This window comes from Tachyglossus aculeatus, chromosome 1 (genome assembly GCF_015852505.1).
Source record: "Tachyglossus aculeatus isolate mTacAcu1 chromosome 1, mTacAcu1.pri, whole genome shotgun sequence".
In the NCBI taxonomy this organism is placed as follows: Eukaryota; Metazoa; Chordata; class Mammalia; order Monotremata; family Tachyglossidae; genus Tachyglossus; species Tachyglossus aculeatus.
Window position 1 is genome coordinate 123,987,700 of NC_052066.1, and position 27,836 is coordinate 124,015,535.

The 27,836-nt window shown below is 39.6% G+C and overlaps 1 protein-coding gene across 5 annotated transcripts in view; it reads right to left on the bottom strand.

Annotated features, from left to right (window-relative positions):
* FAM135A (family with sequence similarity 135 member A) overlaps nt 1-27,836 on the bottom strand; it is a 100,786-nt gene that overhangs the window by 25,313 nt on the left and 47,637 nt on the right. For 2 of the 5 annotated variants that reach the window (XM_038747459.1, XM_038747578.1), the window contains 6 exons: nt 24,962-25,039; nt 21,277-21,326; nt 17,667-17,822; nt 10,494-10,567; nt 6,852-7,006; nt 4,232-6,605 (listed from right to left, as the gene is read on the bottom strand). In XM_038747459.1, the coding sequence (XP_038603387.1) occupies nt 4,232-6,605; nt 6,852-7,006; nt 10,494-10,567; nt 17,667-17,822; nt 21,277-21,326; nt 24,962-25,039 (2,887 nt within the window). The remainder of the gene's footprint in view (nt 1-4,231; nt 6,606-6,851; nt 7,007-10,493; nt 10,568-17,666; nt 17,823-21,276; nt 21,327-24,961; nt 25,040-27,836) is intronic. The other 3 variants (XM_038747561.1, XM_038747570.1, XM_038747544.1) reach the window with 3 other exon arrangements.

Below are 27,836 nucleotides of genomic sequence, written 5' to 3' on the forward strand. Positions count from 1 at the left end.
ATATTAACGTCTGTCTCCTCCTCTAGACTATAAGCTCACTGTGGGCAGGGAATGTGTCTGCTAACTCTGCTGTACTGTAATTTCCCAAACGTTTAGTATAGTGCTCGGCACATAGTGAGCACTCAATAAATACCATTAATGAGTTCTGTAGTAATTTTCAACTGTGCACTTCACAGTATGCTGTGCCCTGTCTGTCTAATCACTACCCACTGGCTCAGAGGAACACAGCTGGCAGGATGAGAGATAGAGTGACACTGGGAAAACCACTAGCATTAGCATCCGTTCTTTTCCACAGATTCTCAGGCTCCAGTAATAATAATAATTAATCATTATGGTATTTGTTAAGCTCTTACTATGCCCTAAGCACTAGGGTGGATACAAGGTCATCAGGGTGTTCCAAGTGAGTTCATGGTCTTCATCCCCAGTTTACAAATGAGGGAACTGAGGCCCAGAGAAGTGAAGCGGCTTGTCCAAGGTCTCACAGAGGACAAGTGGCAGAGCCGGAATTAGAACCCATGACCTCTGACTTCCAAGCCCGTGCTCTTTCCACTAAGCCACGCTGCTTCTCTAATAGTCTAGACCTATCCAAACCTTTCCCATGCTGGTCCAGAGACTTGTCATATATGTCTCGACTAGTGCGTTAACCTCTTCACTGCTCTCCCTGCCTCTTCTCTTGTCCTTCTCCAAAGCAGATGTGGCTCTGCTGCTCAAATCAAGTTTTAAAAACATAATTCTGTACGCATCTTCCCACTTCTCAAAACTCTTACACAATTGTTCAATCGTCTCCATATCAAGTTGAAACTCCTGACCAACTGCCTTTGAGGTAATCAGCTCCCTCTTCCCCACTTATACAATCTCTTTACCCACTGCAACCCTGCTTGCACTCTTTGTTCCTCTCCAGATAGCTTACTCATAGTACGTTGTTCTTTTCTCCTCTCCCACCACTGATCTCTTTTCCACACTCTGATAAATTCCTAATCTCCTCATCTTAAATCCCACAACTGCCATTTTAGCCCTCCCATACCATCTAAGCACTTAAGTACTCATCTTTATACTGCACATACTTTGTAATGCATCTTCTAGTTAAAATGTATTTTAACGATGGCCTTCCCTACTAGATTGATAGGTCTTTCATGGCAGGGATCACTTCTGCTAATTCTACTACGTTCTCCCAAACGCTTCAATCGGTGCTCTTCACAGAATAGGCCCTCAAATACCAGTACTTGGTCGACCACTTGGGTTATTTTGTAGGCTTACTTCTATATTTCTCAATTACACTGACAAAGGTGCCTGAAAGAATAAGTGCATTTTGAGGCACATGCTAAGATTGGCTTAGCTTATATTTCCAAATTTGTATCAAACAGGAAACCCCTTTTCGGGTAACAGAAAATGAAAATATACATCCCCCAGATTTATGGATTCCCAAAACCCAGGAGCCTGTATCACTTGGGAATCAGTCACATCATCACTTCCCATCCACCCTAAGCACCTAAAAATAGTGCTTGGATAGGTGATTAAGCATTTGGCTACCTGGATGGGAAGATAGTGACAAATATTAATGAGGAGAATGAGGACCATGATAAAAGTACTAGGAATTGAAAAGACTAGCCTCAACTACCTTACAGGAGGTTTGGGGACACTGGTTATCAAAAGCTGTGTAGCCACCATGTTTCCTGTGGCTTCTAGCCAGTTATGGGAGAGTCTTCAACTATCACACTGGGAAGCAGCATGGCTCAGTGGAAAGAGCACGGGCTTGGGAGTCAGAGGTCATGGGTTCTAATCCCGACTCCACCATGTCTGCTGTGTGATCTTGGGCAAGCCACAACTTCTCTGAGCCTCAGTTACCTCATCCGTAAAATGGGGATTAAGACTGTGAGCCCCATGTGGGACAATCTGATCACCTTGGATCCACCCCCAATGCTTAGAACAGTGCTTTGCACATAGTAAGCGCTTAACAAATGCCATCATCATTATTATTATTATTATTATTATTATGTGGGACAGGGACTGTGTCCAATATGACTATTGTGTATCTAGTAAGTGCTTAGAACAGTGCTTGGCACATAGTAAACGCTTAACAACAATAATAATATCAGCTATCTTCAAGGTAATCTCTAGACCTGTAATCATTTCCATGTCCATCTTGCTGTAGTTCTGAGTTCTCCGTAGTTCTTGGTCTAATTCTCAGTTTCAGACTAGTTCTTAGTCAAATACCAACTGGCTTCTACTTCTTTTTCATAAAACTGGGATGGTGGCAACCCAGGACTGTGGAGAATCACAGCAGAGGCATGCCCAGTTATGCCCGGGAAGACTCACATCCATTACCTGCTTATATTTTGAGTTTTATATTTCATATGGGATACGTAGAGTGACAAGAAAATCTGCTCAGCTGAGGATATCAAGCTTGATTAGTGTTGGATAATCCTTCTCTCAGTCTCCCATCTTATGGATTTCCTTCCCTCAACTATGCTGTCTATGACATTTTAAAATCAATCACTTCGTGGTGCTGAACATTTCTCATTTCTCAATTCCATTCACCTGGCTTCTTAGTCATCAACAATTAACAGAAATCTTTTTCTAGCTGGTCAGGTTCAGAAACTCTGAAATTTTAACGTACTTCAACAATCATACATAACATCTCCACTTTTTGCTGCTATACTTATGGGGCTGCAGGTTTTTGGTCCCTGAGCTTAGTTAGAGATCTTAGCTCCCTCTCTTTTCTTTTAATTGATAAGGGAAAAGAAGAAATTATTAGAGTCACTTGAAGGAATGGTATTCATCCTGTAATGGATAAATAACATATTACACAGAATGGACTATATAGTGGAGTGGGTCCCCATTTTGAGATTTACTCTCAAATATGCTCAGTTCTGCATTATTAACTTGGATTTCTTCTACTACATGCTTTGACTAGATAGCAATGGCAGAATTAGAAAATGTTTGCAGTGTCAAAACCAGTGGTGGCACATGTGCCTGACAGCTGAGCATTACAAATGGGAGTTTTCCTTATTGAAAAGGCATGCAAGAAAATGACCTCTGCATTATGGGAGAAGTGGATGTACTATAAACATACAAGATAACTAATTACTTATTGGCTTATTTTTAGTTTCCCTCCAATAAGACCCTATTTGCTTATGCAGATGCACTTGGGATATTTTCTGGAGGTCAAAATGGGCAGAGCAGAAAAAGAAGATGGAGATTGAAAGAGAAAGAGGCAGCAACAAAGAAAGGAAGAGAAGAAAGATCCAGTGAGAAAGATCCAGAGAGAAAATATATAGCCAGACTGTCGGATACCGACACACATTCACCATACAGTCTACTACACTCTAGGTCAGTGGGTTCTGCAGGATGGAGCCCTGTCACTCCAGCAGACGGCAAACAGTAGCAGAGCAGCAGCAATAAGTAGCAGCAGGTAAGGGAAATCAGGGGTCACTGCCATGCTCTCTAATGCTGCTGTATCCAAGACTTTCATCATCTTTTCTACCACAAGCAGCTACCTGAAGCAGCAAAAGCATGCAGGCTTACGGTGATGGTCAGGCTCCAGGTCAAAACACATAAGGAAAAACCTTACCTGCTGCTGCCACTTTGACCTAGTACCACCTGGAGGGACACAACTCCTTAACCATAGGTGTTGCTGACACCTCAACTGAAAGCAGAACTTTTGGGTGTTCTGTTGGAAACATTTTGAAAGGTAGCAAAGGGGCAAAAATCACCGTGAGCCTCCTGTCTGATTTGGGCCATTTGGTTATTTTTACTGGGAAGCCCTTTGAAAAGTACAATTTCTTACTGGGCATTGCCTTGAGCAAAGGAGATGGAGTCCTTCCGTACAGTCAATTAAGTATTTTACCCTTTTCATTCTCCAGATATTAAGCTGCAGGCATTCATTTACCTTTCTCTTTTTCTTTCAAAAGTGCCTTTTAAGTCAGACAAAAAAGTCAATTTCCAGTCTGTTTCCCACACACTGTTGGAAGCATATACCAGGTCAGAGGATTTTGTTTTGATTAATATTTAATTACTGTGTGAAATAAAACAAAGACTTACAGATGGTGACGATCTGGTAAACAGATCAGCAGTTCACACTGTCTCTTCTATTCAAAAAAACCCTCCAAAGTATCTTATAGTAATATCTATATCTAGATGTAGTTATAGTTTTACATATATACATGTATGTATATATACATATATGTATATATACGTACACACACACACAGGTTGTTGATCCAATACTTACGCTTGCATTTGAGATTTGGGTGAATTTTCATACCAGGAAACCGATGAAGTGGAGCTATATGATATACTGCTTGGTTGCTTTGTAATCGCATCAAATTTGCTTTTTGAAGGATACGTAATACTGCAAGGAGACTCCCTCAGTGAAGCCGGGAAAGACAAACAACCCGGAGTACAGACAGCAGGCATATTTGCTCCATCCCTTAGATATTCACTATTTATCCTTTCAGACCGGAGAACTTTCTCTTCTGTTAGCCCAAGGCTGTCCTCATAATTAGTGTTTGTGGCTCCATCCAAAATGGTATCATCTGCTTCTTCATAATAACCATTTTGAACCATTTCTTGATCCTGTTCCTCCTCTTCTTCCTCCTCCTCCTGCTGCTGCTGAGGATTAACTATCTCCTTTTCAGAAGTTTCCTTCTGTGGGCTAATTGGATTGCTCTGGTCAGTAGGACATGTATCAGAAATATCCGTACTGCTTCGAGAACCAAAATAATTTTCCACAAGCCCTTGTTTTACCATGTCAGTACTACTGGCTGATGATAGGTCATTTATGCCTGTGTGAATTTCACCTTTCAGCATTGGTAGTTCCATAATTGCTTGACTGAGGTCTAAGAGACTTACGTGTGTTTCTTGGTCAGTTCTATCTTCACTCCCCTCTGCATTAGTAGAAACTGAACCAGAAACAGCAGCACAAGGCTCTACCAAATACATCAGTTCTGAATTTAATTTACTTGCCTCCTCCATCAAGTTTTGATCTTTATCAGGACTCTGCGAGCGCTTACACACCGAGTCAAATTTTGCCCGTGAGCTGTAACTGCTTTTTACGTCACTGGGCGTATCGTCACCTGAAACAACAAACGGCAATGGGTCTTTTATACTTGAAAGTGAGGAATATACAGATACGGTCTCCTGACCAGAATTACCTAAAAATGCAGTACTCTGCTGTTGCAAAATAATACTTGACCTTTTACTGTCATATTGTGGCATATCAATTATTCCTAGATCGAATACAGTTTTGCTATCACTCAGATGGCATTCTGGTACAATAGAGAGCTTAGAATTCTCATCAGGTGACAGTTCATCATCATCTGAAGGCAGAGAGTTTATGGATGTCAAGGATGACTGTATTTCACTCAAAGCACTAGTACTCTCAGTACAGTGGCTTTCTATTGAAATTTTGATATTGCAATCTGGTTTCAGTAGAAGCTGGGGAAATGTTCTTTCATTACCGCAAGCACTCTGCCCTTGTACAGGCTCAGACACCGCATCAGGGTTTGGGTGTGTTGCAAAAGAACTCGGTTCACTTTCTACACCTGAATCGGAAAATCTAGACGAGGCATATGCGACATTAACGTCTGGTAACCTAACCACATCCCCACTTACAATAACATGATATTCTTTCGCAGAAAGAGCAGACTGACTACTTTTTAACTTAGTTAAGGACTCTCCAGTGCAGCGGAAACTTGTTTCTTGCACAGTTTCCTTTTCGAAAAATAATTCCTGTTCTGAAGACTTCGATTTACCACTAGGTTCTACAGGCTGGAAACCGGGCAACTGTACATTGTCCCTCAACATTTCTTCTCGCCGACACTCTGTCCAACGCCCAATAGTGACAGTCACTTTCTCTCCCTTAAAAGGATCATTACTACTTGGCTTGACTTCAATTGTTCTAACTCCTGGCGCTGGCGTTGTCTGATGAACGCAGCAATCGTCTGACGCACGTCCTGAGGCCACGCTGAGATCCACTTGTGTAATTTCATGAGCATCCTGGGTGATATCAAGTTTACCTGAAATGGACAAATTTGCACAAAGATTTAGGCTGCCAGAGTTCACAGGGGCAAATTGGGTTTGCTGCACACTTTCAATTTTTGCAGGCTTTAGTTCAGTTCTGTCTGTGTTAGCTGGCAAATATCTAAGGTCTTTTTGACTTGTCTGTCTGGTGTAGGTCTTTGAGTCATAATTAAGTCCACTTATTGTGGGATCCAGACCTTCCTTCTGGCTATGAGAAGGTTTGCCTTCCAAGCATTTAGAGATGTCCTCTGATGCTGTGGTTTTCAAACATTTGTAGCCTACCAAAACCACCGAGTCTTTAGAGTTTTGTTTTATTACTTTTTTGGTGTTTTCGGTTTTCATTGTTCTCATGAGCTTAGTAACCTTAACCTTGGATTTATTTGAATCTTCATATTTTCCTTTTAGAGACTTTGTTAGCTGCTTTTCACCTTCTGTATACCAAATACTGGCGGCACCAGCAGGTCTGTTTTTCAACTCTGGGCTAGAAAATCCAGCTACAGAGCTTTCTTCAGTCTCATATTTATCCATTCTATTGGACTCTGATCTCTGAAGATTCTGAACTCCCATCCAGGGTGCATCTAAGTCTTTTATCCAAAGAAAAAGAGATTCAAGTTTAAAACAAGGTAACTCAAGAGATCAAGACTCAATTTCTTCTGAATATAACTTTCAAGAATCTGCAAAACAAACAAATTCGAGCAAACCAACTTTTTAAAAAGGAGTGAAAACTCTTGCCTGGCATCAGTAATGAAAATTCAGAAAAGCAATTTCTAGCTTTTACAGAAGCTTCCTCCACCTCTGCCGATTCAGAACCAAAATTAATTTTGGCTTACCTTCAGTGATGGAATCTAAATACCTATCTTCAAAGATTATAGGTAATGAGTTGAGGTCTCCATCTAGTTCACTACATTCGATAGGTAGAGGTGGAAGAGAACTGCAGAAAGAAGTATTTTTGATAGCTGTGCACATCTGGAGGTGGCTCTGAGCACTGAAAAATACATCAAACACTCAAAAAACCCTTCATTATAGGTTTGTCATAAGAACCTAGTTATAATAAGGACATATGTTTTGTTTCGTTGTCTGTCTCCCCCCTCTAGACTGTGAGCCCACTGCTGGGTAGGGACCATCTCTATATGTTGCCAACTTGTACTTTCCAAGCACTTAGTACAGTGCTCTGCACACAGTAAGCGCTCAATAAATAAGATTGAATGAATGAATATAATAAGTACTCCCTTCTGCACCGCCTTGACTTGCTCCCTTCATTCATCCCTCCCCTCTCGGCCCCACAGCACTTATGTACATATCTGTCATTTTATTTATTTATAAGTAATGTCGATCTCCCCCTCTAGCCTGTAAGCTCATTATGGGCAATGAATGTGTCTGTTATACTGCTACATTGTACTCTCTCCAGCATTTAGTATAGTGCTCTGCACACAGATAAATACGACTGACTGCTTCTTCATTGCGAAGCACTGCCCAAAGCACTGGGGCAGATTTAATACAATCAAATAAGCCACAGTCCCTGTCCCACACAAGGCGTACGGGTTAAGGGGGAGGGAAAATAAGTATTTAATCCCCATCTTATAGAAGAGAAAACTGAGACACAGGGAAGTTAAGCACTCAATAAATCCCACTGATCATGACAATGATGATGACTTGCCCAAAGTGACACAGTGGGCAGTTTCCTCATCTGTAAAATGGGATTTAAATTATCTGTTCTCCCTTCTACTTAGACGTGAGCTCTACGTAGAATAATAATAATAATAATAATGGTATTTGTTAAGCGCTTATTATGTGCCAGGCACTGAACTTAGCGCTGGGATGGATACAAGCAAACTTGGTTGGTTTTAATCACAGTTTTAATCCTCATTTTACAGATGAGATAACTGAAGCCCAGAGAAGTGATTTGATTTGCCCAAGGTTACACAGCAGACAAGTGGCAGAGTTGAGATTAGAACCTAAGTCCTTCTGATTCCCAAGCTTATGCTCTATCCAGGGATTGGGTCCAACCTAGTTGTATTACATCTACCCCAGCACTTCGTACAATGCATGGCACATAGTAAGTGCTTAATAATACCATTATTATTATTAGTATCAAAAATAATACTACCATTAAGTGATTTGTCCAAGGTCATGCAGTGGGCAAGTAGAAGATCTGGGCTAGAACTCAGGTCTTCTACTATTCTAACCTCGCCCTCAATGCCCCTTGAGAAGTATTTCCAGTTTCATCTCCCTGCTCACTTGACTTCAGGATGAGCTCTCTCAAGAGTGATCTTAGTACATGGAGATCTCATGGGGCTGGAGAAACAATTTCCAGATTTGGAGGGAAAGCCTGCGCCTACTCTTCAGAAGGAGGGGCGAGGTGCTAGACAATGCCCTTTTGGGGTTTGGGGAGTCACTTCTAGCCCAGTAGCTTAAACTAGGTGGTTTCACTGCAACAAAACTGAGGTCAGCCCTGCTCCAAGCTTCACCATTTTAATGATCCTTGCATGGGGGTTGATCTGGTTCTACATGGAACTCTTAAAGGTCAAGTGAATTTGGGGCTGTAGTGATAAGAACCAGAAACCTCCCACCTGTATACTCTGAACATGCTACAGCTCTCTCTAAGCAGCATGGGGCTAAAGCAATGTTGGAAAGTTGTTGGGCGGCTCTGTTTTCTCTCTTTCTGAGACCCTGGACTCTTTCAGTGGAGCTCTGTTGCATAACAGTAATATATATAAGCCCTATGTGGGACTAATTTTACTATTTGAGATGGCTAGGTAAGAGTTAAATTCCAGCCCTTCCTGAATCCTGTCAGGTTTTAGATAGCACAGAATGAGTGCTCAGCACTGGGATCATGCAAGGTCAGAAACTGCCACATTTATATCGCATACATTTTTGTTTTGGGGCTGAAGGAGAATGAATTCTCATGACCAAAGACAATAAAAGGAAAAATATGATCAGTAAAACACTCCCGCTTCACCAACCCATTATTCCCTAAGTAAATGCAAAACAATGACAATTATTATCATCTCCTGGTTTAAAACTCATATCGGCACTTCATGATCTAGGCTCCAATGGTAGCAAGTTTTTTCATAAGGTAAACATTTATTCTTGTACTATTTTGTACTCTACCAATGTTTAGTGAGCTACTGATTGGCAGGAATCTGGTCTATGTGTGTACCTAATAATAATAATAATTGTGGTATTTGTTAAGCGCTTACTGTGTGCCAGGCACTATACTAAGAGCTGGGGTGGATACAAGCAAATCGCGTTGGACACAGTCGCTGTCTCGCATAGAGCTCACAGTCTTAATTCCTCATTTTACAGATGAGGGAACTGAGGCACAGAGAAGTGCAGTGATTTGCCCAAGGCCACAAAGCAGACAAGCAGTGGAGACGGGATTAGAACCCATGACCTTCTGACGCCCATGCTCTATCCACGATGCTTCCTTTTTAACTAACTTTGAGCACTACTAACATAATGATAATAATAATAATAATAATGACATTTGTTAAGCACTTACTATGTGTGAAGCACTATTCTAGCGCTGGGGAGGATACAAGGTAATCAGGTTGTCCCAGGTGGGGCTCACAGTCTTAATCCCCATTTTACAGATGAGGTAACTGAGGCCCAGAGAAGTGAAGTGACTTGCCCAAAATCACATAGCTGACAAATGGCAGAGCCGGCATTTGAACCCATGACCTCTTACTCCCAAGCCTTGGCTCTCTCCACTGAGAGCCACTCCACTGTGTGACTTTGGGCAAGTCACTTACCTTCTCTGTGCCTCAGTTACCTCACCTGTAAAATGGGGAGTAAGACTGTGAGCACCCCGTGGGACAACCCGATCACCTTGTAACCTCCCCAGCTTTTAGAACAGTGCTTTGCACATAGTAAGGCTTAATAAATGCCATCATTATTATTATTATTCTCTAACAGAGACCAGCATGTCTCTGCTGCTCATTTCATTTCCTTCACTTGTCTGCTGTGTGACCTTGGACAAGTCACTTCCCTTCTCTGGGCCTCAGTTACTTCACCTGCAAAATGCAGATTGACTAACGGATTGTGTATTTAATATTATTTGATAATGGTCTTTAAAAAAAATGAAGTCAAAATACTATTACGCAGCTGAAAGATTCCAAAACTTAATCGAACAGGCCACAATGGTAAAAACAGTTTAGATCATTTTAAGACTGAAAATGCATTGCACTAACTCAAATGGATCAAAACATTTTTATTATCAATACCTTTATGACGTGGAGTGATGCGAGAGCATATTGAATATGAAATGCTCCAGCTTAAGCTAGCTCTCTCTAGCTGCCTAAGCTGTCAGTCAGGGGATACCAGAACTGTACTACAATTTCATTCATTCTACCCTAACTCTACTATTATAGGACTATTTGCATTATTTGTTAGCAAAATGCAAAGAGCTGAAGGGTTCATGCAAAGGAAAGCAGTAGGATGGTAGTCTCATTTTTTGGGTTCGTGTTACTCACTGGAGTTCTTGATATGCCAAGGCAGCTTGTCGTGGATGCTCAAGACAAAAGAATGCTTCTGAAAATCTACGCACCTGAAAGATTCCAAAAGTTACTTAACTGAACAGGTCACAATGGTAAGACAGTTTATATCATTTTAAGATTTAAAAGGCACGAATGGTTCATTGCACTGGCTCAAATTGATTGAAAAAATTATCAATATTTTTACTGATGAGTGATGTGAGAACATATTAGATATGAAACATGATTATTTTCTCTCCTTCCAGACTGTGGGTAGGGAACATGTCTACCAATTAAGATGTAGTGTACTCTCCCAAATGCTTGGTACAGAGCTCTGCACACACTAAGTGCTCAATAAATATGATTGATTCTTCAAAAGAAGGCACTGGCTCCTAATGCCATTCTGCAGTTTTAAAATCTGGAGGCCCCCAGCAGGCTCCGCAATTCTGCTCGCCAGCCAGCCTATCTGGCTTGAAACTGGTATGCACCATCATTTCCAAGGGCCCCTGCTGGGGAACGCTAAATTGATGTCCCACCCTTTCTGAACTGAGTGCCAGAATTACTATCTTCTGTCTTAAAATGCCATTCTCTGTGCTATCGTGCCAAGCATGTCACTTTCCAAATTCCGTACATCCCAGAGGAGGGAAGAAGTTAGAGCTGCCTACACTATTTTCCTGCCTTGTGCTTCTGCTCCAGGATCTCTCCATTAATAGCGCTACCATCCCATGTCTCTGCTGCTCATTTCCTTTCCTTCACTTGTCTGCTGTGTGACCTTGGACAAGTCACTTCCCTTCTCTGGGCCTCAGTTACTTCACCTGTAAAATGCAGATTAAGACTCGCTGAGCCCCATGTGGGACAAGGACTGCGTCCAACCCGATTTGCCTGTATCCACCCCAGCTGTTAGTATAGTGCCTGGCACATACGAAGGGCTTAACAAATACTGCAATTATTATTATTATTACTATTAATTATTCATCTCCACCTGGGCAGCGAGGTAAACGTCAGAGCTTTCTGAGTGCAATGTCGGAGCACCACCTTACTCTCTCCCAGCTGGCTAACATGGAAATATAGGAATAAAGTAAAATCAGAATACAATTCCTTAACTAGGTTCAAATGAAATGCCTCTAAAATGAGGATGTTTCAGCCTTGACAGACTGCTTGGTCTTTTCCCCAAGAAAAGACCTAAGTATTGCTAATACAATGGTGGGAACTGTGTTCCGGTCATCAGTGTTCACTAGAAATTGAACTCACAACAACTAATTATTTTATAATTGGGATATTTACTAGGTGCTTACTATGTGTTAATCATTTGGGTAGCATCTGTTTTACCGAAAAAAATATTTGCTTCAATTAATATCTCCCTCATATGAGGAGAGTTACTTATTGCTAATTCAATGGCAGGAACTATGTTCTGGTCATCAGTGTAATATATCTTCTAGAAATTGAACCGACAACAACTGATTTTTAGTGATTATGAAATTTACTAGGTACTAACTATAAATTGATCATTGGGATGGCTAAATTTTAACAGGAAAAAAATATCTGTCTCAATATCTCCCTCGAATGAATCATATTTACCGAGTGCTTACTGTGTGTAGAGGACTGTCGTAAGAGCTTGGGAGAGTACAATATAAAAGAGTTGGTAGGCACGTTCCCTGCTAAGAACGAGCTTATCAGGGATGATAGATATCAATAAATGACAGATATGTTTATAAATGCTGTGGGGAGGAAGGTGGAATGGATAAAGGGTTCAAATCCTAGTTCAAGGGCAATGCAGAGGGAAGTGGGAGAAGAGGAAGTGAGGGCTTAATCAGGGAAGGCTTCTTGGAGAAGATGTACTTTTAATACGGCTTTGAAGGAGGAGAGAGTGATCATCTTTCAAATATGAAGGGGGAGCGAGTTCTAGGCCAGAGGTGGGACACGGGTGAGGGGTTGGTGACGAGAATAGATGAGATCTAGGTACACTGCATAGTTTGGCATTAGAGGAGCCAAGTGTGAGGGCTGCACTGAAGTAGGAAATCATCGAGTTAAAGTAGGAGGGGGCAAGTTGATTAAGTGCTTTAAAGCCAATGTTAAGGCGTTCCTGTCTGACAGAGAGGTGGATGAGCAACCACTGGAAGGTCTTGAGAAGTAGGGAAACACGTACTGAATGGTTTTGTCAGAGGGAAGTATAAACTGAAGTGGGGAGACGCAAGAGTCAATGAGGTCAGCAAGAAGGTTGATGCAGTAATAGAGGTGGGATAAGATAAGTGCTTGGATTAACAAAGTAGCAGTTTGGGTGGAGAAGAAAGGGCAGATTTTAGTGATGTTGTGACAGTAAAACTGACAGGATTTGATGACAAATTGAATGTACGCATTGAATGAGAGAGTTGTTGAGGATAATGCCAAGGTTCAGGCTTGTGAAACAGTGTCGGGGGGCGCTTTCTACAATGACGGGACACTCATGGGGAGGATGGGGCTCGGGTGGGAAGATGAGTTCTGGTTTGGACACGTATGGTTTGAGGTGTTGGCAAGACATCCAGATAGAGATGAGCTGAAGGCCGGAGGAAATATGAGACTGCAGAGAAGCCACGGGAGAGAATGAGTACTCCAAGGGAGTTAGTGTAGATGAAGAAAGAAAGGGGACCCAGGGCTGCGTCTTGAGATGCTTTCTCAGAGAATCTCACAGGCATTTTCAAATTACTGGCCGGATTATATCAGGCTCACACTTCAGTAGTGCATCTGAAGTGCATTAGTAGTGCATTAGAGAAGCAGTGTGGCTCAGTGGAAAGAGCCCGGGCTTTGGAGTCAGAGGTCGTGAGTTCAAATCCTGGCTCCGCCAACTGTCAGCTGTGTGACTTTGGGCAAGTCACTTAACTTCTCTGGGCCTCAGTTCCCTCATCTGGAAAATGGGGATGAAGACTGTGAGCCCACCGTGGGACAACCTGATCACCTTGTAACCCCCCAGCGCTTAAAACAGTGCTTTGCACATAGTAAGCGCTTAATAAATGCTATCATTATTATTATTATCGATTTCATTTAGGCTAGATATAAGGAAACCAATTAATAAGCTGGAAGAGTAAATTCACTCAGTGATACCTATTGTGTAATCTGCAAAACACCCAACCAAATAGTTGGACAAGAGGTTTGGCCAACACAGTGCAACTCCCAAAGCGTGGGCCTGAAGCCGCCTACCTGCAGATTATGGTGAAAAAGCTATGAAATTGTGAACCAGGATAGGGGACACTTTAGGCTGCTTATATAGTACTCTGCTCCATCCCCGTAACACTTCTATTTTAAACTAGATCTCAGTTCAAACTTGCTGCTGAAGATGCCAGAAGTGACACTTATGGCTTTTGGATTTCAGTAAAAATCCACATGCAACTCTGAAATGAAGTAAGGCTGGGTAGCCAAAATCAGAAATATGATTAGCTGGCCATAAAATTTGGCTATGGCCACTTCTGACAAGGTGATATGGCGATTTCTGGCTCTCCTACTAAGAACTCACCTCCTCCAGGAGGCCTTCCCAGACTGAGCCCCCTCCTTCCTCTCCCCCTCCCCATCCTCCCCGCCTTACCTCCTTCCCCACCCCACAGCACCTGTATATCTGTATATATGTTTGTACATATTTATTACTCTATTTTACTTGTACATATTTATTCTATTTACTTTATTTTGTTAATGTTTTTTTTTGTTGTCTGTCTCCCCCTTCTATACTGTGAGCCCGCTGTTGGGTAGGGACCGTCTATATGTTGCCAACTTGTACCTCCCAAGCGCTTAGTACAGTGCTCTGCACACAGTAAGCACTCAATAAATATGATTGAATGAATGAATGAATATTGTTTACAGTATTTATTTTCAAGTTAATATGACTTCTCGAGTTTAGAAATACAAACTGATTGGGTTCATTATTTTGTTTGGACCAATGTGGAAGTAATTTGAAAACACAGGTCCATTTGGTTTGGAAATAGTACTGCTTAATATATATACACTATACATATATATACTATTGTTGTATTAAAGTATATAGTTTATATGTAAGGTATTATTCACATTAAACATTATTTGACATTGCTAATGTTACATTAAACTACATAACAGTAGTGTTGTTATGTCTAGTTAAATATAAATAATCGTTTAATAATGTTATTTTACAAACCTATCACTCTCAAGGGTTCAAATACTTTCTGCAGAGACCTCAAATAAGACAATGACCAAAATATTAACTAAACTATATTAAATACAATGTACTAACAATATAATGAAAAATATGAATGGAAAAATACATATTACTATTTCAACATGTAATTACAATCTGTGGCACATTACAAAACATTTAAAACTTTCACTTTATGTATTTACTGAACTTCATGTTACAATCTGGAAAAAAGATGATTTAATAACAAATGTAAAGAGTTATTATTCAGATGATTGTAACAAACACACCAATATCCCCTGAAGCTAAAACAGGAAGAAATGGGTTTAAATAAGCTGCAGAACAGATTTGAGACAGAGAGAAAGGAATTCCCGACAGTACAGATTGTCTGATCCGGTAACAGATTAATAGGAAACAATTAAAATCTAATTCTCCCCAAACCATTTATCAGGGATGCTTCAAGTGCAGGCCTGTTCAGAGACACCAGATTTTAACTGGATGATCTCCGGGGGTCTACTCTTAAACACTCTGGTTAATAATACCTGTTATTGGTATTTTAGCTGGAAACAAAAGGGATGGCTACTATTAACCAGCAATGGCTGATTTCTAACTTGGGATGGAACACACCTCCCCGCACTAAGAATTTAATTAAGCCTCATTTCTATTACGTCGATGCAGGCTATATTAATTTCATTCATACAAATGTGGTTAAAAACATATGCCTTCAAAACTGGAAAGGGCGAAAATGAAAGTCCATTAGAAAGACTCAACACAAAAATTGATTGAGAACTTAGAAAGGCAGTCCTTTAAACATCAACAGTTTTCCCCATAATTAACAGAATACAGAAAAAATTGATAGCATGCTTTGAATCCAATTTTTGTTTTCAAAATAGTTCTCTGATGGCATTAACATTAGATCTGAAAATATTCCCTTCCTTTGGCAAAATGCTGCTGGATGGATCCAGGCACAAATCTACGTATCTACCATCGCTGCTCGGAGAAGCTAGAATTTGTTTTAAAAAAAAAAACCTGATGCAAATTCATTTCAGGGACAAATGCACAACTCAAATGCACTGGAACATTGATAATATGTCAACTGAGTAAATTTGGTTTTAGTTTCTTATCCAACAAATTAGTAAAACAAAAAAAAATTTGTGCTTGCCAGCAGAGGTCGTTATGCACAAAAAAATGTCTTTCTCCTTCCTAAGCCATTATCACGAGATTTCTCATAAACGGGAATATTGGATACAGAGTGCGTTCAATAATATGATTGATTGGATATATACACCCCTATTAACAGGAACACTGATAGCGACTGCCCCCACAGTTTTTTCATTTAGTCAGGCAACTTGTTCATCCTAGGGCTCTTGACAAGACCTAAGTTTCCAACAAGGTGGAAGACATCCAAAAAGGTGGCTTTCTGATTTATTAACTCTTCAGAACATGTCCTCTCCTAATCCTCATTCATCCTAAAATCTCCTCTTTTTCCCTGGAGCTCAAAGTGAAAAGCTGGCATCTCTTATCCTTATGTGATAATGCCTGTGAATGAATGAATGAATGAATGAACTCAGAGAAACAAAATCAAAATCAATTGCTTCACTGCTTATCTTAGTACAGTGCTCTGCACACAGTAAGCGCTCAATAAATATGACTGATTGATTATCTACCTTATCCCACCTCTTTCACTCAATTTTTTCCCTCCTATGCTTCCTCTTACTTAGCTCCAAGATCTAATTTACTTTCCAACATAGAAAACACATAGTCCAAGACGAAGTAATTGTTTTTGGATCTTGGATTTAATTTGAAATCCTTCTTTTCTATATACACACTTGAAAATACACACAAACTATTTCTGCTACTAACAAATATGACTAATTATGATTAGTTCACAAAGGTAAAAAACTTACTTAAACACTCAATGGTATTCAATGAGCACTTAATGTTTGCACAGCACTGAACTAAGCACTTGGGAGAGTACAACAGAGTAGATACACACAACCTTTGCCCACAAGGAGCTTACGAACTAGAGGGGGAAAAGTCTTAAAATAAATGTATTGATGATGATGATGGTATTTGTTAAGCACTTACTACGTGCCAAGCACTGTTCTAAGCGCTGGGGGGGTGATCAGGTTGTCCCACGTGGGGCTCACAGTCTTCATCCCCATTTTACAGATGAGGTAACTGAGGCACAGAGAAGTTAAATGACTTGCTCAAAGTCACACAGCTGGGATTAGAACCCATGACCTCTGACTCCCAAACCCGTGCTCTTTCCACTGAGGCACACTGCTTCCCGTATGTTGTGTTCCTAAGAGTGTTGTCAACTATCCTAATAGCAACTAACCTGATATAAAATTCAAATTAGAGTGGAGCTACTTGGTTTTTCACAATAGGTAATCTTTTGGAAAATACATTTTCAAATACTTGCTCATGTTATTAATAATAATAATAATAATGTTTGTTATGCATTTAATATGTTCCAGGCACTGTACTGAGAGCTGGGGTAGACACGAGCAAATTGGGTATATATCGGTAATTTATTTATATTAATGTCTGTCTCCTCCTCTAGACTATGAACTTGTTGTGGGCAGGAACATGTCTGTTTGTCTCTTGATATATTGTACTCCCAAGGACTCAGTACAGTGCTTTGCACACAGTTAAGTGCTCAATAAATACAACGGAATCAATGGATGAATCAAAGGTTGGACACAATCCCTGTCCCACATGGGGTTTACAGTCTTAATTCCCATTTTACAGAGGTGGTAACTGAGGCACAGAAAAGTTACAATGCGCTCCTTTCCCTTCTCCCTCATGGCTCCCCCTCTACAGGGCACCCCTCCATGACCACTGCATGGGGCTTGGGGGCAAGGGTTCAGAAATTAGAAGAGCAGCATCAGCCGACACGGGCACCAATCTCTTAAAAGGGAGTGACTCCCCAGTCGTTTCCTCTAGAATCTTATGGTATTATTAACTCACAAATAGAAAAAGTGGAAAAGAATAACGGAAAGTTAAACATTCTACTCAAAATGGACTCAACTCACCCTCAATGTATGATGCTCTTGGGCTAATAATGATGTTATTTCATCTTGCAAAGTAATAACTTCCAGAAACTGCCCCCACAGTGCCATAAGAAGTGAGCAAAGCTGCGCAAGATTCATATTTATAAGTTCTGCCAGTTCATCAGGATTCTCCATTTTCTGAAATTGAGGAAAGAGAAATATAATAATTTTTTCTCAAGACTTGATGTTACATGTAAAATCCACATTTTATGTCCACCCAAACACCTATGCAAAACCACGGTAGGGGCTCCTTTCCAAAGGAGAAAGTGAAAAGAAAAAAGATTTTAACGAGACATAAGAACAAGTACACTCGTTTTACTGCTGTTTTACCTTTCAAGACATTCTTTTTAAAATTTAAAATTATAAAAATGCAAAGCACACCAATATAATCAGCAAATGCTAAAGTTGTTATTCTATAAAGTGTGATTAAAGAGACACTAATGTAATCTTGCAATGTGATTTTAACTAAGGTATTCTCTAGATAGGGGGAATTGTAAAAATATAGTTGATTCTTTAGGAAGGATGGAGACTTTCTTCATTAATGGCTTCCCTTTCTTCCCATGTTCCTACAACCTCAAGATTTTGTTCTTTATGCAGCATTTCTCTACACCATGCCCTTGTTGGGTTTTCTCTCCAATACTGATGTTAAAATTTCAATATTCACCTAAACTTCTCATTAAGGCATAACTTCTATTCCATTATGAAAAGTAGGATCCAGTGAAGAGGCAATCAGTTTACAGGTGAATTGTTAAATACAAAAAAAAGCTCTGAAAAGAAAAAAATACATTGAAGAAGAGAGTGTATCATTAAAAAATGTTCTTTTTTCCCCCCAGGGATGCAGTTTTAGTCATAAACCCTGGGACATTGATCAGAAGTTTCTTTTCAAATGTAAAAGTTACAATGCTACTAATCATGTCCTCTGTAGCAATTACCTTAAGAAGAGGCTGACGGCAGCTTCAGTCTCCTGCACAGTGAGCACTGTTGAACAGCACAGACATATGCAGAGGTCAAATAATTCCCCTGTGATTCTACACTAAAATAAACAATTGTTCGGACAAAGATAAACTCAAATTCGATATTAAGTTGGTCCTTTCACTACTTTTCATTTGGAAACTGAACTTCTTACCACCGTCATTGCAAAAACCAGAGTAATCCTTTTTTCCTGTGACAAAATGTTGAAGTTTTTTGAAGAAAACTAAACGCGGGCAACCAGAGAGGCATAAAAAATATACAGTGAATTTTTAAAATAGATGTAGCACCAGTGGTGAAAATAAGCTGGAATGGCCTGGTACTTAGTTCTAGTGAAACAATAAGTGCTGCGATGAATTATTCAGAACCAGATGCCTTTCTGTCCATTTTTATTTTCAGCCCCAAGGGTCCCTCTGCCATGGTTCCTGCTGTTGAGTTCCACAGCACAGTCGCAGGGCCAGATTTCACACCGACCCAGCTGGGGAATGCAAAAGACTCTGGAGCAAGTAGGGACTACGGGAATCCCCTTGGAGAAATGTTCCAAGATTCAGGGAGTCCGCGGGTCAACTGGAAAATGGCACGTGATGTCAGAGAAGCAGCATGGCACAGTGGATAGAGCACAGGCTGGGAGTCAGAAGGTCATTCGTTCTAATCCCGGCTCCGCAACCTGTCTGAATGGCCTTGGCAAGTCACTTCACTTCTTTGTGACTCAGTTACTTCATCTTTAAAATGGGGATTGGGACAGTAAGCCTCACCTAAAATAGGGCCTGTGTCCAACCTCATTTGCTTGCATCCACCCCAGTAAACCCTTCACAAATACCATAACAATAATAATGGTATTTGTAAAGCACTTACTATATGCCAAGCATTGCTCTAAGCGCTGGGGAGGTTACAAGGTGATCAGTTTGTCCCATGTGGGGCTCACAGTCTTAATCCCCATTTTACAGATGAGGTAACTGAGGCACAGAGAAGTTAAGTGACTTGCCCAAAGTCACACAGCTGACAAGTAGCGGAGGCGGCATTAGAACCCATGACCTCTGACTCCCAAGCCCATGCTTTTGCCACTAAGCCACGCTGATTCTCATTATATACTGGTAAGAATAAAATCCACTTTTCCCAGTGGGTAACACAAACCTCTTTTTCTAGCATGAACCAACGGCTAAGAGTTTGATCGTTCCCACCAGGAAAAGGATTAAAATAAGTGATGCTGCAGTCACGTATCCAGCAAATGGGTCCTGCATTTTGGCAGTAAATGGACCCATGTGTCAAAAACCAACTTTGCACGCCCTTTGGATTAGGCTGTACCCCTGACTACCTATTTACTCAAAGCACTCCAGGAACTAGTTGCCCAGTAGGAACACAACAGATGATGGTAGAAATGGCACCACTGTCTCTATAATCAGTTCTTCAGTATTGGTTCTTGGTCTTGGTGTTTCAGGACCAAGGCTCATCTATAATTTGCTATGATTATCATTATCAAAAACAAGCTTAACTTAATGGACTATTTCCATTAAACGGTAGCTGAAAAATGTACAATTATCCCTTTATTTATTATTTATGGACACACATGTAAATTGTTAGGGGCAAAACATCAATTTCTATTTTGTCTGTAATTACGACTTATGTACCTTTAAATTATTCTAATTCAGGGATGCACTACATATTGGATTTTTAATATTTTAAGTGTACGGACCTATTCACACAGATTTTTCACATCCCCAAAATGCTACCTAGATAAAATTTATACTTACTATACAGAGAAATACTAACTGCTCTAATTTCTATTTCCTTACGATCTTTTTCACCACAGAGGAAATTAAAGGGTGAAATAAGGGAAGCTGTGTGAATATGTTATGTCTACAGCCTACGAGAACAAGATGTTTACAATACTACATTTACGGCAAGGAAATTAACCTAAGAACTGTGCCTACTCTGGCCTTTCAAGTACCACTAAATAGACAAACAATGCTCTCAGCATTAAATATAGCCAAGGAATCAAAGTTCCTTTTACATTTCCAACAGCACGGTAAATGGTCGTGTAGAGAGCGCAAGTAAAATGGAATATTCCCTATCAGAACTTTCAAATAAAACCACAAGCTATTAAATATCTTCAATCTGGTTTGCCGATAATCCTCGTGTATATGAATTCCCTCTATTTTCTTAAATAAAATCCACTGAGAGGTAGTTAGCTTGTGCTGTGCTTTCACATTTTTGATATGGTCATTTTGTGCAAGAAAGTAAATCAAGGAATGTAGTCACAAAGATATGCCTCCAAAACTATAGGTTTTTAATAAAGCTGTAAGCTACAAGGACCCAGGGCAAGATGCTTGTACAGGGGCTGCATGTCTCAAAGTCTCAAAGACTTAATACACCTTTCAAAGTGTCTAACTTACTAACATAAAGTAACTTTAGGCTGTGAGAGAACTGGACCTATTTTTGAAAAAAGTGCTCATTTAAAGAAATAACACTTTCTTAATGGGGAAAAGATTAATTTTAATTCTTGCAAATAAGTTAAATCTTTGTGATATTGAAGAACCTCAAAAATATCACATTTTAATGAGACAAATACATGAAAAGTACAATACAAATAATTTCACAAATATTCTGAATAAAAGAGAGTTACCTTTACTTCTTCACACAGTTCAGCAAGGCGGGCTTCTACATCTATTTTCTCTGAAAATTAAAGTGAAGACAGACTTTTAAAAAAGTAGTATTGTAATTCAAACAGTCTGCAAATTGTAGGGCAAAATAATCTTCTTGTAAAACAACTTAAACCAAGAGAAAATTCTTAGGCCACATTCAACTAATTAAGTAAACACCCTTTGGATTTAAATTGCTCCTTTCAGGCTTTTATTCAATCAACACTACAGTGACACACCTCAGGACCCAGAAGGCTTAATATTGCCATGGAAACACCTACTTTACACTCAAATGGATCTTACTCATCCAACAGAAATTAAGACTAATACGAAGAAGTAACAATAACAATAATAATATTTGTTAAGCACTTACTGTGTATCAAGAACTGTTCTAAGCACTGGGGAAAGACACAAGCTAATCAGGTTAGACATAGTCTCTGTCTTAATGAGGCTCACAGTCTTAATCCCCATTTTACAGGTGAAGTAACCGAGGCAGAGAAGTTAAGTGACATGCCCTAAATCACACAGCAGACAAGTAGTGGAGCCAGGATTAGAACCCGCATCTTTCTGACTCCCAGGCTGTTGCTCTCTCTACTAGGCCACACTGTTTACTGTTTTGATTTTATTTAAAATGAAACTTAAGCATTTCATATTATAGACATCTCAATCCTATTTCAAACAGTTTGTACTATAAACCAGACTACCAAGAAAGGGGATTTAAGACACACTACAACCTGCATATCTGGCTCTTTCAGGACTGAAAATATTGGGATACATTAACATTGAAATACTGAATATGAGCCACATGTGATTAATGGGATCACTTGAAAATCCCTCCATCTATTTTTGGCAGCTACTGGATCTTAGCCTTGGCTCCCTAACTGAATTCCCTCTAGAACATAAGCTTGACGTGGGTAGGGAATGTGCCTGTTCGTTGTTATATTATACTCTCCCAAGCACTTAGTTCAGTGCTCTGCACACAGTAAGTGCTCAATAAGTACAATGGAATGAATGAATTCCCGTGCGTGCACTAAGTAATGATTCCGTAGACCATTCTATTTATTTTGTTTTGTTAATATGTTTTGTTTTGTTCTCTGTCTCCCCCTTCTAGACTGTGAGCCCGCTGTTGGGTAGGGACTGTCTCTATATGTTGCCAACTTGTACTTCCCAAGCGCTTAGTACAGTGCTCTGCACACAGTAAGCGCTCAATAAATGCGAATGAATTGAATTGAAAAATTGAATATACCAATATCTCTCTCCCTTCCTTGCACTAAGTGAGAAGTTGCATATGTGTTCTAGTCATCAATTTTGAACTGTTTTGCGATTCCTAATCCAGGAATAACTTTAGGGATAGAGCAATGGAAGGCAAAGATCTTCAGGCAACAACCCAGCCGACCAGAGAAGCATCGTGGCTTAGCGGAAAGAGCACAGGCTTGGGAGTCAGAGGCCATGGGTTCCAATTCCGGCTCTGCCACTTGATAAGCTGCGTGACTTTGGGCACTTCACAACTTCTCTGGGCCTCGGTTACCTCATCTGTAAAATGGGGACTAAGACTGTGAGCCCCACGTAGGACAACTTGATCATCTTGTATCTTCCCCAATGCTTAGAACAGTGCTTGGCACATAGTAGGCGCTTAATAAATACCATCATTATTAGTACCACCGCGGAGGAGGTACCTCCACAGAGAAGCAGTGTGTCCTAGTGGAAAGAGCACAAGCCTGGGAGTCAGAGGATGTGTTTTTTAATCCTGGCCCTACCACATGTCTGCTGTGTGACCTTGGGGAAGCTGCTTCACCTCTCTGTGATTCAGTTACCATATCTGTAAAATGGGGATTAAGACTGTGAATTCCATGTAGGACAGGGACTGTATCCAACCTAATTACCTTGTATCTACTCCAGCACTTGAACAGAGCTTGGAGCATAGTAAGTGCTTAACCAATACCACAATTACTATTATTATTACTAGGTAATGGATGTAAGTGGGAGATTGTGAGCGAAATATGTTATGCTAGGAGTCTGTCAAACAAACACTCTCAGGATAAATTAAAGCTCTGGATTGCAGGAGACTGGTTATACCAAGTTGAATTAAAATATCTGGCCAAGTTTCCAATCAGGAACAATGGATGAGTTTCAGTCAAGACATCAGGACCAAAAAGGGACCCTTTTAGAGAGCTACATGAAACAAGACAGCATAGTATTTTAGAGGATAAAACTTTTACTGCATCTTGCACAACTTAGCAAGGCACATTTTAAAATACCTCTAAATATAGCCTAAATTTTTAAAGTAAATAAAATGTATTTCACCCAGTCAATACTAAATCTTTACTCTTTCCCTTAAAAATTTTCAGGCGTTGATAAAAAGATTCAGTGTTTTCTTTAAATAGTTTAGCCCAATTTAATTTTCTTTGAGCTACCTTTACCACGCAAACCTATAGAGAATAGATTTTTCTTTCTCTTCGTCAAATCACAAGCTTATACCTGTAAAGACCTGACAAATATACACTATTTAAAAAAAAGAAATAAGCTCCCACATTTCTATTATTGCTTTTAGTTTTGCAAAATAGGAGGATCTGCGAACCTTCATAATGGTATTCATTGAAGAAAAATGCCAATAAAATGACATTTTATTGTCCTTATAAAATTCTTAATATTGTAAAGGATCCTTTAACCACATCATTTGCACAAGCACATTTTTATGTTAGTTTACATATTTATGCTATTATCATCTAATGTGATTTTATTAATAGGGACAACATAATTAAAAGATGAAAATGGACAGCAAAACCATAGCTACTTTAGTGGGTCTTCTGCAGTGCTCTCTGCCAATGCAGAACACTGGAGTTTGACTTTGATCCAGTTTCTTATTGACAGGCTTGTCTATGATAGGTAATAAAGTAATCCCCAAATAGCAAATAAATGGGTTGTAAAAGGTTATCCGGCCCCAGCAGGGTAGCAGATTCCCTACCCCTGAATGCAGTTTAGGATACAAAGCGGGCTAGGAAAAGGAAATTCAGTACAACCACGCATTCCCAGCTAGATTGGGAACCAAACAGTCTATAATCAGAGAGTCTGAGGAGAGATTTGCCCTGCTCATCCTCCTCTCCAGCTTCCAGGCTGGGCTCAACCTCCTCTCCTGTTGCTTACCGACCTGACCCTGCTTCTCTATTCCTCAGAACCCATTCTTCTAGCTTGGCTTCTTCGGTTGCGCATTGCAGTCCCACAAAAACAACTGTATTCTGAACCAAAAACAGACTGGATAACCTTGGGATCCAGATAAGTGGATAAACAAGCCAGCATTCAATCGTATTTACTGAGCGCTTACTGTGTGCAGAGCACTGTACTAAGCGCTTGGAAAATACAGCATCATACATCGGACTCTAGGAGAGGCACAGACGATCCCTAGGCTATAGGGTTCCTTTTCACATTTACCAATTCATTGTATAATATTTAATTTTTCGTTTCAAAAAATTCAGGAAGTCCTTCCCTATAGTGCTTGATATTCATTAATAAAAACCAATCTCTGCCTACTTAATAGGGTAGCAAAATCTACATGCTATGAAGATGGGAGCACATTAAACTGATGTACAACTTATTAACATTTACAACAAAATGCTTCAGATTAATAACAAATTCTAAGGGATTATATATAACCTGATTTCAAAAACATACCTAGATTGGCGTCTCTCTGGGTTCTTGGGTATTTTCTTCTGAGAAGGCGTTCATAAAGGACGTGCATGCTGGCCTTGGCTAGTTATAAGGATTGCACAGATGACTAGTTACTACACTCTTTTTAAAATTTGCTTTATTAGAATTTTCCTTAACATTAGTATTATTATTATTAAGGGGTTAATAGTGCAATTAAATCAAAAAATTAAAACAGACGTTGAGGAGAGTTGATAGGCTTATTAGATATTAAAGATGATGTACATTAAGGTTGGTGTTAGCAAGTTACATTTCTGATTTAAGTAAAAATTTGAATTGTAAAAGTTTATGAATGTCCTTGCAAATTAATCTGAATAAATATCAACCAAAATGTAGATCATAGAACTATGTGAAAAGAAAAGTGTAGTGAAGAAATGGGAGATAGAATTTTTAAAAGATTTGTTTTTTATAAATCAAAGAGTATCGACAATATTTTTCAAAAATATATTTTAATTCCAATAGTTGAAAGACATTTTAATTTGAAAATTCAATATGTAAAAAGGATAAGCAAACCTAATATGGTATAATAAAAAAATTTACTTTAAGTCAATTATTGACCTTTCATATAATGATAGTCATATAATAAACCCTACCGGGATATGAAATAGCTTTTCCTTCCTACAATAGGTATTCATTTTCCAAAATGAACAATGTTAGTAATTTTAGTATCTGCACTAAGAATTAGTCATTTTAAAAATGAAATGTAATTATACAGCACTTCTTAAGTATTCTCTTAAAAAATGCATGCATTAATTAAATTATGTATAATTAATTTATACAATAATTTTCAATAGGAAAACAAAGGATATAGGTAATAAAATATTTATTTATCAATAAAAATTCAAAATATCAATAAAATGCATACTGAAGAGGAATCTTATTGTACTAAGGGGCCCCACAAGATTCAAATGTAAGTTGCAAGTTACACAACTTTTTCTAAAAGTTAGCAAAGTTCAGTATTTTTGCTTGCAAACATTATGTTGAATTGTAGAAGTCTACTTTTCATTCTATAACAAAATATATTAGAAATATAACTGGGAAAATATTTTCCTCTCATGTCAGTGGCTGAGGTCTCAGATTCAACCTTAAGAACTAAATTAAGGTTGTAGACCCCACTCTTGCAAGGTCTAAGTGATATTTTTAATCATTTATGCTTTCAATTTTTAACTGAATTTTAAAAATGCTCCCATTGTTTATCATTGTTGCCTCCGATCTGTTCCTGTTTCCTATGCATCAGTCTTTGCAAATATAGATTATGAGTCCAGGTCTTGGGGTCTTTATCTGAATTGATGACTTCCTATCTACCCCTGTGGTTAGGGCATTATAAACACCATAACTAACTGCCAATTAAGTGCCAAATCAACTGATCTTTTGTAAACACAATAAACCAGCCAAAAACCTCTATAAAAGGCACTCAGGTAAATGGAATGATTGCTGATTAAAAGATGTTTCCTTCACACTAGGATTTATTATTACTAGAAAGAGAATGAAAATTATATGGCTTATATTTTGGATATTTGTTATGCTTCTAATGAATGGGACATAATCGCACAACAAAGGCCAGTCTTTGTATGTACCCAGTGAAGTAAGGACTGTGGATTCTTTTCGACTACAAAAGAACCAACAGGGATGCTTTCTTCAAACATGGGGTGGGGGGTGGGGGGGAAGACAGAAAAAGAGAGAAAGAAAGAGAAAGAGAGAGAGAGAGAGAGAGAGAGAGAGAGAGAGAGAGAGAGAGAGAGAGAGGGAAAGAGTGCGCACAAGTGCAGAATGAATGTAAACCTTGAGCTTTCCTGATTACTGGCTCCCTCATCCAAATTAAAATTTCACCCATAAAGCACAATGCTGACAAACATATTTTATGTGATTTAGAACAGTACCACATTCCTCTGAAACCAAGATGGCTTTTGTTAGTCTATTTTTAGCAGCATAAAAGCAGGTCATCTTTGAATCAGAATTTAAATCAGATTCATTCATTCATTCACATGTATTTATAGAGTGCTTACTGTGTGCAGAGCACTGTACTAAGCGCTTGGGAAGCACCAGTCGGCAACATATAGAGACGGCCCCTACCCAACAAGGGGCAGATGCCAAGGGAAGTCCTCCTACCTGGTGCCCTGACATATGCCATGCTCCAGCTTCTGGGGATCAAACCTGAGCTTTCCCACGACTAAAGAGCACAATATTTTTCTCCCTTCCTACTGCATTAGGCCCACAGAGGGGCAGGGAGCTTTGAGGGAGTTGAGAAGTTGCCGGGTAGAGAAAAGAGGGTCGAGATATGAAGTTGTGTTTCTCCCAGGCTTTCCAGTGGCCAGGAGGCAGTCACTCGATGGGGGAAAGGAAGGGGGAAGATGAGAAAAGAGGTTGTGGGGTAAGGGGGAAGAGCCACGGCAAACTTTTTTTTGTAAAAATGAACTAAGCTTTCAATGGTTAGTCCATGGCACGGTTTTTGCCACAGACACAACAGAAAGCGGGTTCCTTCGCCTTCCCCACATAGCCAACTACACAGGCACACAGGACACCTATTTTCTGACTTCCTTATTGTTTCCACCGCCACCTTCCTGTGGCATATTTTGTATTTCTCTCTGTCACTACTATTCTTTTCCAATTTGTTCTTTCCCCTTATTACTCCCTTCCCACTCCTCTCCTGATACATGGAACAGGAATCATTAGTTGACACTCCACCATTCTCTTCCACCTTGGATTCTGAATATAGGAATAGGATGCATTTGACCTCTCTCATTTCACAGTTAGAAGGTCAGGTCCAAAAACAAATACTGCTTTTGAGAAGTGGTACTGAGGTTCACCTCTGTTGTTGCAGAAATTATAATACAATAATACA